The sequence below is a fragment of the Phodopus roborovskii genome, unplaced genomic scaffold (assembly GCF_943737965.1).
Source record: "Phodopus roborovskii unplaced genomic scaffold, PHOROB, whole genome shotgun sequence".
NCBI classification, from domain to species: Eukaryota; Metazoa; Chordata; class Mammalia; order Rodentia; family Cricetidae; genus Phodopus; species Phodopus roborovskii.
In genome coordinates, this window is record NW_026126511.1 from 38,686,487 (window position 1) to 38,698,870 (window position 12,384).

General features: G+C 46.6%; 1 protein-coding gene across 1 annotated transcript; it reads left to right on the forward strand.

Moving 5' to 3' along the window:
- The first annotated feature begins 2,457 nt into the window (after positions 1–2,457).
- On the forward strand, positions 2,458–9,524 carry Cby2 (chibby family member 2). Its single transcript, XM_051195366.1, has 2 exons — positions 2,458–2,542; positions 8,328–9,524. The coding sequence occupies exon 2, from the start codon at positions 8,409–8,411 to the stop codon at positions 9,516–9,518; it is 1,110 nt and encodes a 369-aa protein (XP_051051323.1). The 5' UTR covers positions 2,458–2,542; positions 8,328–8,408; the 3' UTR covers positions 9,519–9,524.
- Positions 9,525–12,384: the final 2,860 nt, after the last annotated feature.

The following is a 12,384-nucleotide window of genomic DNA, read 5'->3' on the forward strand; positions in this document are numbered from 1 at the left end:
CCCCTGGGCTGGTGGTCCTGGGTGCTATAAAAAACCACATTGAGCAAGCCACGAGGCAGTTCTCCATGGGCGCTGTGTTCGTTCTTGCCCTGACTTTCCTCAGTGATAAAGTGTTACCTGAAGTGTAAGGTAAAACAAGCCCTCTCCTCCCCAGGTTGCTTTAGGTTGGTGTTTTATCACAGAGACAGAAACCTTAACTAAGACGTTAATGTAATTTAAATCATAGAAACAGAAAATAGGAATGTGGTTGCCAAGGACTGGAGGGAAGAGGGAAAATTCATGCTTAATAGAAGTCATACTTTTCCATAATGAGAGAATTCTATAATGTTCCCCTCACAGCAGTGTGAATATACTCAAAACCACTGAACCTTACACTTAAAAATGGCAAAAATGAAAAGTTCACCACTGTGCATTTATAATCACAGTTTCAAAATCAGGAAGACAAGTTTTGTAGTTCACTCAGTAAAGAACTGAATTTGATCTCCGGAACCTATATTTAAAAAAAAATCCTAAAAATCCTGGTGTGGCTCCCTCTTGTCTGGCAGTGCTGGTAAAGTGGACACAGGCAGATAGATCTCTGCATCTCGCTGGCCCCACCTCATTAAATTGTCAAGTTTCAGCCCTCTTCCCTCACCAATATATGCAGTTTTTAAAAAATCTCCTTGAAGTTTCTTTGTAGACATAAATTCTTTGGCAATGGAATAAGCCACTTGGATTTTTATCTGCCTGTATCTTTCAGCTTTTGTTTACTTGAATTTTTAAAAAAGACTATTTATCAAATATACAGTGTTCTGTGTGCCAGAAGAGGGCACCAGATCTCATTACAGGTAGTTGTGAGCCACCATATGGTTGCTGAGAATTGAACTCAGGACCTCTGGAAGAGTAGCCAGTGCTCTTAACCTCTGAGCCACCTCTCCAGCCCTTGAATTTTCTTATACCGAGAGTTACTTATAATGTAATTGCTTGTAATTTGGATGTGGGGGACTCAAGTGGTCTGATCCTGCATGTTTGAGTCTGCTGACCTCGGGTCACCACTCTCTTCCTACCCCAAGGGGCAAAATCACACAGAACTGGGGCTATTAAATGGCTCTGGAGGTGACAGATTGGACAGAGCTATGGATGGAGGGATGGCTGTTCTGGCCTTAATACAGGTTCTACAGGTGTTATAATTGTTTCATTGTATTTTTGTGTCGGAACAGGGCTTCTTAAACCCTTGGGATTCCCTGACAGGACCTCCTTTGGAACACATCAGCTTGTGCTAGTGGCACGACTTTGGGGGTGGGGGTGATTGGCAGAGGAAGTAGGAAGGACTTGACCTTTAGTGAAGTGATCAAAGGCTAATGATTTAATTAAATTCGTCTACATAATGTAACTGCACAAATTCCTGTAAACAACAGGGATCAGACAATGGTGCTGAAGATGCTGGGAGGCAGGTGTGTCCAGAGAAGACCTGAAGCTTTACGACATTACCCCATCAAACATTTCACGCTTAGTCACTACTGTTTGGCCCTCCCGAGCTACATGCTTCTTAATAAAGTGTGATCCTAAGTAAAGCGCTGTCCTGCATTCTGAGAGACAGCTATTGAACCTGAGGAGCAGCTCAGGGGAGCCCTGCATGGCTAGCCAGTTACAAGTACGGGTGGCCCTGATCTGGAATAGGTACCTGAAGTAAAAAGTCATCTTGTAGAGCTGAGCCCCTAACTTCTTGGAACCTGACACTAAGTCCATGTAGCAAGTATCGGAGAGGGACTGAACTGGATGGAGTTCCTCAGTAGTGCCAAGCCTCCCCAGGTCTGGACAGTTAGTTTCTCCTTTCCTAAGCAATGAGGTTGTAGTAGAGGCTACCTCTGAAGGGAGATAGAGGGGTTCAAGCCAGCCTGGCAGTGAGGTGTGAGTGGCAGCCAGGCTGACCAAACAAGGGCTACTGTGTGTCACACTGACCCGGGCTAGCCACACGGGCACAGCCAGCAGCAACTCTTCCTTCCCACAGAAGCCTTGTCCCTCCCACCCGAGATGCCCAGAGAGAAACTATGCGCTCAGAAAAATACCGTATTGTTCTGTGATGTCACCTCTGGAATGTTCTGAGTGTTTTGGTGACCAGCTTATGCATAGGACCTATACCTGGCACCTCACATTGGTAAGGTTTTCTTACTTGATATAGAAATCATAGTGTAAAACCAGGAAGAGCTGTGGTGTTTTCTGCTTCAAAGACGTGTAAGAGGGTTTTATGTCAGTTAATTCCTATCTTGGTTTTTGTTCAGTACTGATCGGTTACCGATCACTGAGCAGTAAGACTTCTGGTCAGGTACCACCTACACATGCCTTGAGACTGATTTTTTATAAGGTATATAAATGGTAAGAAGGGCTTAAATGTGTAGAAAGAAGTTTTGTATTTCAGGTGAGCCACTGAGGCCTTGAGGATGGATTGAGAAGGGGAAATTTAATTTTTTCTTTTTCACAGCACTCAAGGCCAAATTTTACAAGAAAGCGAGATACCAGATCTGAAAACCTAGAAATTCCAATCAATGTGGTTCTACCTCAGGTAGGGACAATCATGGGAGGATGTAGCTTGCTAGAATTAACCTGTTTCCAAGCCTTACGGAATGAACACAGAAGTCAGCCACCCAGGTTCTTGTCATGTTGGTTGGTTCCCCCCCCCCCCCCCCCCCCCCGCTATGTGTCTTGATGGGGACACATGGATTCTCTGAACCTTGGGATCCTCAGGCCTTGAATAAAGGGACTGGGTTGGATGGACAGGTCCTCCAGAGCTAGCCTTTCAAGGTTTGTTGATACTATGACAAAAATCTAACCTTCCCAAAGGAGACCCTTCATTGCATGGTAGTATACAACAACTCTGGATCATCTGTTGAGAGCTAGAGTTGACTTTGAATCCAGATGCATAAGAATTAACCCAGGAGTTGAAACCCCAGCATGGAGCCCATTTGCAGTTGTCGATGGGCCAAAGATGCTTCACTGGGGATGAGTGTTCACTTGTCTCTTTTGAAGCCAGCGAATGGTAAAAACCCTTGCAGTTTGTGGTCCCCAGGTCTCCTGCACACAGCAGCTTTCTTGGTGAGACGCCTTTTTTTTTTTTTTTTTTTTTTTGAGCGTTCCTTCTGTGGCTATGTCACAAAGGGGTGGCCTTGCTTTCTCCAGAGTCACCCAAGAGCTTATTGGAAGACCAGGGTCATGCAACCAGTAGAGGTGAAATGTAGGATGGAGGGAACCAAGGCACAGGTAATTTCTCTAAAAGTTTGTCTAGGGAGGTATGCACAAAAGAAGATAGATCTCTAGCTGGTGTTCTCTTTTAGTGTAATTATAACTAGCTCAGCAAATAGGAGGAGATAGAAATACAGAACAAGGAAACCAGCTGGGTATTTGTTTTCCTTACAGCATTGTAGTGAGCAGCCATGCTTACATCTCTTTCAGCTCATGATGGCTAAGCCAGGATATTAGGCAACAATGTCCTGGGCATCCTATAGAAGGACAAGGAACCTTGCTAGGTCTGATTCCTAGTACATACAATGCACATTTGTGCGTGAGGGTGGGCAAGGCTCCTTTGGTACTTTACGAGCCCACATATTAGGAGCAGGCAGGAGATACCAGCCTAGATGTGTGAGGGGAAAGGGGTTGGGGATAAAATTTGAAAAGTATTACTTGCTGTTCACACTGTTAGGACCAAATACCCGGTAAAAAGCAAGTTGTCTTTATTTTGGAACTTGGGGTTCAGGGGACAAATCCGTTGTGAAGCAGAAGCTACTGTAGTAAAGTCATGCCTCACATCACAGCAGATGATATTTTATTCAGTCCAAGATCCTAGCTCTTGAGTACTAATCACATTCAGTATGGGCCTCTCCTCTGTTAGTCCTTCCCCAGAAAGTCCCCTCAGACACATCCAAGGAAGCATGGCTTGCTAGTGCCCTAGGTGTTTAACCCAGCAAGCTGACACAAAGCCACGTGACAGAAAGGTTAGAAAGATCCATCTACCACTGGCATGACTTTCTGTCCCCAGCTACCAGCCAGAGAAGGTGGTTTGAGAAGTCTTAGGTTTGCTCTGGTCCCTGTAGGCCTACTTCCTGTGTTGTAGGGCCTGGTGCACTTCCTGTGCTATGAGACCTGGTGCACTTCCTGTATTGGAGGGCCTGGTGCACTTCCTGTGCTATGGGACTTGGTGCACTTCCTGTGCTATGAGACCTGGTGCACTTCCTGTGCTGTAGGGCCTGGTATACTTCCTGTGCAGTTATTTGGATCTTGGAAGGCAGAGAGATATGGAAGGAAGGGGTCACTACTGTCTGGAGATTTTTTCATGGCCAGACGTGACCTTAAGTATGCCAGTCAGACTTAGTCAGCAGGGAGAGGATATTTCTTCAACGTGGCTACACTGGAAGGAGGAACGAAGATGTCCAGTGATCCTCTGAGTGCATCTTGGACATGAAGTTTGGGTTTAAGTAGAGGTGCAGAGGTTCACATGACCAAGCAGTCCTTGTCTGGGTGTGGTCCAGCACAGCATCACTGTGTCATCCCCAGTCTCTTCTGCGGGGTGGTCTGACAAGTTATTATGATGAGTGAAATCTCTGAGAGATGATCTTCCCTTTGGCTGGCACCAGCCTTCAGCCTTTACCTTCTCCAAATATAAGACAGCTGGGGATCTTTCTTGGTATCCATTGTTTCACTAGTCTGATATCTAGAAGGATGGACATAAGTATCTCTTTAGAATATCTTCATTCCTGCCAGGATGGTTAGAGGCACAAGTCAAGCAACCTGCCAGGACACCCTAGACTGGTCCTCTTGGGTTGGAAAGTAGTTTAGTAGCCCCACCCATAGGGCTGTGAGATAGGCTTGTAAGCTCATGTACCTCCCCAAATGAGGTAGTGGGGGGCAGGATTATAAGAAACAAGGTGAGGAAGAATATCATGTTGGCCACAGGGCCACACAAATATAAGGTAGATATTTCACAGCTGTTGGAATTGGGAGACTCAGTAACAAGGACAGAGCTGAGGCTTAACCCAGGCCAGTACCTAGCCTGTCATGCTATTCAGTGGGGCCAGGTGATGTCTTAGCATGGGCTCCGTTCCCTGAGAAGTTCCAACTATATAATCAAATATTCCAAAATCTAAAAGATTCCCCTTAAAGGATGCCTCCTGCACACAGCATTCTGAACAACCACGGTGGGTGGTTTTAATCATCAACTTAACACAATCTAGAATCACCTGGAAAGGGGGGGGGACTCTCAATGAGGAATTATCTGGATTGGGATGTCCTGTGGAATACGTGTGAGGGATTTTCTTTTTCTTTTCTTTTTGAGGGATTTTCCCAAATTGGGTTACTTGGTATGGGAAGATCCAGTCCTTGTTGTGTCCATACCCTAGGTTTGGGTCCTGGACTATGTAAAAGTGGAGAAAGTAAGCTGAACACTAGAAGAACACGTGCTCGAACATGGGCTCGAATTCTTCTCTTGCTTGTAGAAGCTGGTGCAACTCCTCTCCCCAAGCTAACTAAGGGGTGGGGGGCTGCTAACCCCCAAGCTGCCTGTATGTTTCTGCTCCAGGTAGCTTCATTCTGAGTTGAGTTCATCCTCTATTTATTTATTTATTTAGAGTTCATTATCTTTGGAAGGGAATTATAACGGTACCTCTGGCTCCCCACTCTATTGGGTGGCTGGAGTTCTCAATTACACTGCAAATGCTATGTATGATTCATTAGTTACCGCCTTTAGGTCCTTTCAGGTCTTATTGATTTCTAATTTTTCTTCCTCACATTGAACGCATTTTTTTTTTCTTCTAGCATGTTAGCTTGCAAGCCATAGTGTTATTTCCTGTCCAAGCCACTGATCTCCTATGGGCAGACTCACTTTTCCAGGCATTCAAGCTTCCCCAGTGAGCTCTCTGTGCGCTTCATTTGGACATTGTTAGTGCTAGAATGTCAATGAAAACCGAGTGCTAGATCACACTGAGATCTCCATCTGGGTCCCAGTGCATGCTGATAGCACCTCCCAGTGCCCACTCCGTTTCCCTTTGTCTTTCCCTCCTCACTCTTCGGCTCACAACAATGCCAAGTGAATAACTCCAGAGCAAGATTTTAGGAGAGCCTATCAGTTAACTAAGATGACCGCATCTTTTATTTTCTTCCCTGTTAGTGTTAAAAATCTATCAAAACCAATCACATTTACCTTGTGAATTATCTTTTCATCCCTTAGCACTTAGTAAAACAAACGTCTTATTTGTCTATTTAGCATAGGTGAGAGGTTTTGTTTTGTTTTTTGGCAGTGGAACTCAGCTGTGAAAGTTAGCACTGGATTTTCCTTCTAGGACCCTGGTGCCCGTCAGCATTAAAAGTACTTCAGCTGGCTGAGCATTCCCTATTGTTAACCCTCAATGTGTTGTCGACATAGGTGCTTTAAAAGCTTGGTCAGCTGGCTAGGGCTTTCTGGGAGCATGTGGCTGTCTTTTCTGGGTGGTGGTATCTATATCTTTCATGTAGGGGAGAGAGCTTCGGTGTTGTTACTGTAACAAATGTCTAAGGACAGACAGTTCACAAAGAATGAAGGTCATGGCACTATAGTAGTACCTGATCATCTTCTGGCAACGGCCTTTGGCCTTCGTGTTGTGTCCCACCATGGTGGAGGGCGTCATTGTAAGATAGTCAAGACAGGAAGGTGAGACACCTAGTCACACCCACAGTCTAGAGCAGAGGGAGGCTAATTGCACGTGTTCTTCTAGTGTTCAGCTTACTTTCTCCACTTTTACATAGTCCAGGACCCAAACCTAGGGTATGGACACAACAAGGACTGGATCTTCCCACACCAAGTAACCCAATTTGGGAAAATCCCTCAAAAAGAAAAGAAAAAGAAAATCCCTCACACGTATTCCACAGGACATCCCAATCTAGATAATTCCTCATTGAGAGTCCCCCCCCCTTCCAGGTGATTCTGGATTGTGTTAAGTTGATGATTAAAACCACCCACCATGGTTGTTCAGAATGCTGTGTGCAGGAGGCATCCTTTAAGGGGAAACTTTTAGATTTTGGAATATTTGAATATATAGTTGGAACTTCACAGGAAACGGAGCCCAAGCATAAACATTAAACCCATATCTACATACCATATACAGCTCATAATAGTTTGATGCACTATTTTAGTGCACCTGTGTCTTTGCATGAAGGCAGGTGCAGAATTTTTCACTTGTGGCGTCCTGTGGATGCTCAGAAAGATTCAGATTTTAGAGCATTCTGGAACTGAGATTCTTCAGGTGAGGAATGTTCAAGCTAATCTGAAATAATACTTCAGTACTGTGAGGATTAAATGAATTATGCAGTCAAATGAAACCCCATAACCAGGTGGGCAGCCTGCAGATGCCTGCGAGTCTAGTTCCGAGGGATCTGACACGCTCTACAAAGAGGTGCACCTATCCCAAGATAGAAATTTAGAAACTGAAATTCACAAATTTGCCCAGATTCTTATAACTGATACATAGTAGGGACCAAAGTTGAAGAAAAAAAAAAAAAAAAAGATTGATTCTAAAATCCATGGATCTTATTACCTGCGGGTTTTCATTTTTTGAGCCGGTCTTTCTCTATGCAGCACTGGTTTTCCTGGAACTTGCTATGTGGAGCAGGATGGCCTTGAAGTTCTGGCCACACCTGCTTGCACTGCCTCCACGGAGCTGGGGTCACAGGCCTGTGCAAGGCATAGCTCCTTATTCACAGACTTCATAGTTATGCATTTATAGACCTTTGACTATCCCAGCCTCAGTGCTCATAGAATACTGTGGTCATTCTTGGATCTAAACAGAGTCTGTGTGGGAGTGTACGGCCAAGAACTAGCCTCCAGACGCCTCTGGTTTGAACTCTCATCCTGGAAAACGGTGTCCTGTATGCAGTGTACATACCACTATGTTTCTGAAGCTTGTGCTTCCTGTTGATGGCTTCCTTGCTTAAAGTGGCACCTTCACACCTGTTAAAGACTGTCCTAATTACGGTGTGTCTGTGCTGCGCCTCCCTGAGCAAGCTTGTTAGATAAGCTCTGCTCAGGCCCCATGCACCCACTGTCAACCTGCAGGCCTGAGAGGGTGTCTTTAAACAGAAACGATCCATCAATTGACAGAATTTTTATGACCAGAGTCTTATAGGAACCAAGCCCAGCATCTCCCCTAGGAACCATGGTTCAGTATTCACTTAATTCAAGAGGAAAGGTACCCAGAATAACAAAGGCCGGTTATACTTCCTTGTGAGGATCCTGGAGGTCAGGTTGAGGGTTCTCCGGGCCTCTTCGTCCTTCGGAAGTCCCTTGCTAGTCCCTCCTCTGACAGTTTCCTTGCTCTCTCCCACAGAGGGGCACCACTGAGCCCTTCCTGAGGCTGCACAACCTGTACAGCACTCCTCGCTGCTCCAGACAGTCTGCCCTGCCCCGGATGAGCCGCAGGGTAGTGAGCCAGCATTCCTACCCACTCAACCGCTTCTCCTCTATGCCCTTTGACCCCATGGATCGCCCCACCTCCCAGGCTGACCTGGAACTGGACTACAACCCTCCCAGGGTGCAGCTCAGCGATGAGATGTTTGTCTTCCAGGACGGGCGGTGGGTGAACGAGAACTGCAGGCTGCAGTCCCCTTACTTCTCCCCGTCCTCCTCCTTCCATCATAAGCTGCACCACAAGAGGCTGGCCAAGGAGCACTTGCTTCAGGAGGAGAACAAGTCCCTACGGGATGAGAACCGGGCTCTGCGGGACGAGAACAAGGCCCTCCGCAAGGAGAACAAGATACTGCAGGTCTTTTGGGAAGAGCACAAGGTCACTTTGGGCCACGAGGAGAGTCCGTCCTCCTCGCCACTGCTGCACAAGGACACGGCCTCCCAGGAAGTGGTGAAGAAAGACAATGCCACCTTGCCTGCCCAGCGTAGCAAGGAGAACACCCTACAGCTCATCCGAGAAGAGAACCGGGCCCTCCAGCAGTTGCTGGAGCAGAGGCAGGCCTACTGGGCCCAGGCAGAAGACAATGCAACTTCTGCCGAGGAGGGCAAGCCCACCTCCTCACCCAAGGAGGAGCCCCATAACCCTGGGCTTCTGCCAGATCAGAGCCCGGGCCTCGCCTCCCCGTTTGAGGAGTCCAAGGGCCCCCCCACAACACAGGAGGACTCTAAGACGCTGCGTGCCCTCAGGGAGATGGTTAACAACTTATCCGGACCATCTGGGGAAGAGGAGGGCAAAGTAGGCCCCAACCTAGCTGAGGGCGCTCAGCCGCTGCAGCTGCTGAGAGAGATGAACCAGGCGCTGCAGGCCCTGCGGGAGGAGAACCGGCTGCTGCAGGAGGAGAACCGGGCTCTGCACGTCCTGCGCGAGGAGCATCGAGTCTTCCAGGAGGAGAACAAGGCCCTGTGGGAGAACAACAAGTTGAAGTTGCAGCAACGGCTGGTCATTGACACGGTGACGGAGGTCACAGCCCGAATGGAGATGCTTATTGAAGAGCTGTATGCCTTCATGCCGGCCAAGAACAATAAAGATCCCAAGAAGCCCAGCAGGGTCTGAGGCCTTGGCAGCTGGCATAGAGTGACACTGAGACCAAGCACAGCAGAGAGAATCCCCAACCGCCCTGTTTTCTCACCTTTGTCGCCCCCAGTGCATGCCTGTGGAACAGCAGAGAAAGGGCCGCCCTACACCCCAGACACAATAAAGGCAGAGGAGGCTGGGGCCAGCCAACACCAGTATGGAGTTTTGGCTCCTTCTTGTCCTTGGTCCTCGCTACTCTTTTAACATCCAACTTCGTCTTCTGTTTCCTGTTCTCTTTCTTCCTTCCTCGTCAACCTTATTATTCTCCAATCCCCCTTCCTCTCCATTCAACCCCCATGCTTTTTCTCCCCTTCTGTAGACTGCGTGTGGTGGTACATTTCTGTATTCTTAGGAGTCAGGAGGCTGAGGCAGGAGGATTGTGAATTTAAGGCCCTACCTAGGCTGCCATAGTAAAAAAGGAAGGGGCTGAGGTCGGCAGCACGTGATTGGGATGAAAGACAACCACTTTAGTCTGTAGAGCAAATAGAGCTGAAAGTCAAAGTTCTGAAGACCTGGTCCAAACTCATCAGCATCCCCTACCAAGATTTATAAAAACTGATGACTCTACATTGACTCATCAGCGTGTAAAGTCCAGAGTTGGTTAGGATTCTCCAGCTAAGTTCTGTAGACCGTGAGCCAAGAACTATAACCCACTCCTCTCCTGAAGGTCTTGGCATGTTGGGACCCTCAGCATCCTTAGAACCTTGTGTGGTGGGCACTCTCTAACAGACATGGGAACAGGAGTTCTAAGACAGTCACCGACTGGCAGGTAGGAAAAGCCAAGTGGGGACTCGTACTGCAGGCCAGGTCAGGCTCCTACGACACTCACTGCCAGTTTCCTAGTCCCTAAGAATCAAAGGTGGTTTTGGTATCTGCTTTCCAGATTTAAGAACTTGACAAGTCTCACCAGAAGAAATCCCAGGAGAGGGGGGACAGTATGTGAGAGTTTCCTCTCACTAGTCAGTGGCACATTTGCTCTGCACCCAGGGTGGACAGTGACAGATGTACTGGGGAAGGCTGGTCATTTATTCTGCTCATGTCTCCTGAATCTGAAAAATGGGAACTGGTGGTTTATGAGCCTCTGGGCCTTAGTAGTTTTTCCTCCTCTGTTTGTTCAATTAATTCATCATTCAGGGTATCATAAATATCACACCTGTTTAAGTCAGGGTACTAATTCCAGGGTGTGTGTGGGGGGTGGGAGGGTTGCTTTTGTCTTTTGATGAAACCAAATCGATTCTGTTATCCTGCACAATGGGAAGACAAAAGACACACTCTCCTAAGGTTTGTGTTCTCAATATTTAACTTGGATTAATCTACATAACAGCAGTTGAATGTTGTCTCGTGAGCCGAGAGTGTTCAGGGAGCTTAATACTATTTAGCCATGTCAACTTTCTCTGTCAGGCAGAATCTAAATGGGTGAAAAAAAAAAGCCAGACAAGCCATAAGATGCCATTTTTATGGTGTGGAGGAGATTTATTTCACAACATTGCTTCGTTGCACAGCTCAATGCAATCTGTCAGATTGCCAGCACTTTAGTGGAATCTAACTTATAATAGAACAGCGAGAGAGTTTACTTTCTTTTAAAATTTTTACTTTAAAAAATTTTATGTGTTTTGCTATCATGTAGGTCTATGTGATGGTGTCAGATCTTGGAGTTATAGACAGTTGTAAGTTGCCATGTCGTTTCTGGGAATTGAACCTGGGTCCTCTGGAAGAGTACCAGTGCCCTTAACCACTGAGCTATCTATCCAGCCCCTCACTGGTCACTCATAGGTCTTATCATTTGGTCATTGGCTTGGCTGGCTTTCTTGTTTGCTATAGTCAACTACATTCTTTGCTGAGTTGGCTGGATCCTGTCCGTAGGATTATCTGGCTATAAACTGAAGGTCAGGGTCAACAGAGACCATTACAATCTGAAACAGCTAAGTAACATAAACAACAGCCCCAGAATTCATGGGGGGGCGGTTTCTAAGAGGTAAATATTGATGTAAGATTCATCATTGAAACAATGAAACAAAGCTGTGCACTTATTTCAAACAAGTTTGTCTATATTACAGTTGTAGAAATTCCTAGGCCATGGAGCTAGCCTCAGGCCAGCTTGGGTGAGGACTCATGGTGGATGGGCAGTTCAAGGGAAGGAGTACACATGAAGATATCAAATGACTTTGCAGGAAGCCAAAGAAGCCGAAGAATGGCCTGCTTGTTCTTTTAGAAAAATCTTCTCCAGGCCTAACCAAAGAGTTCCACAAGAACTGAATTTTCCCAGGGATCTTGTTTTAGTTACTTCTCTGTTGCTGTGATAGAACACCATGGCCAAGGCAACTTACAGGAGAATGTATTTGGGCTTATGGTTCCAGAGGAATATAGTCCATAATAGTGGGGCAGCATGGCAGGAAGCAGTAGGCAGCAGGCATGGCAGCAGGCATAGGAGGCTGAGGCTCACATCTTGAACTGTCAGTAGGAAACAAAGCATATGAAGTGGCTCAATGATTTAAACTCCCCAATCACTTCCCCAGTGTTATACCTTCTCCAGCAAAGTGCACGTCCCAAATCTCCCGGAACAGCACCACCAACTGGGAAGCAAGCATCCAAATACTCTATGGGGGACATTTCTCATTCAAACCACCCCTGGCCTCAGGGACCCAAGAATCTTTCACTGTGTTCTGTAACCAGACATGAATTCACATCTCAGTAAGCGCAAACCTCAATTGACCATGGCCAGGAAATAAAAGAGTAGAGAAAGATTTACATGACCTTTAACTGGTAAGGAGAATATGGGGATTATTTCCAAAGCAATCAAACAATGACCCCTTAAAGGAAGCCTGAGGATAGTTTCCTGGGAGTC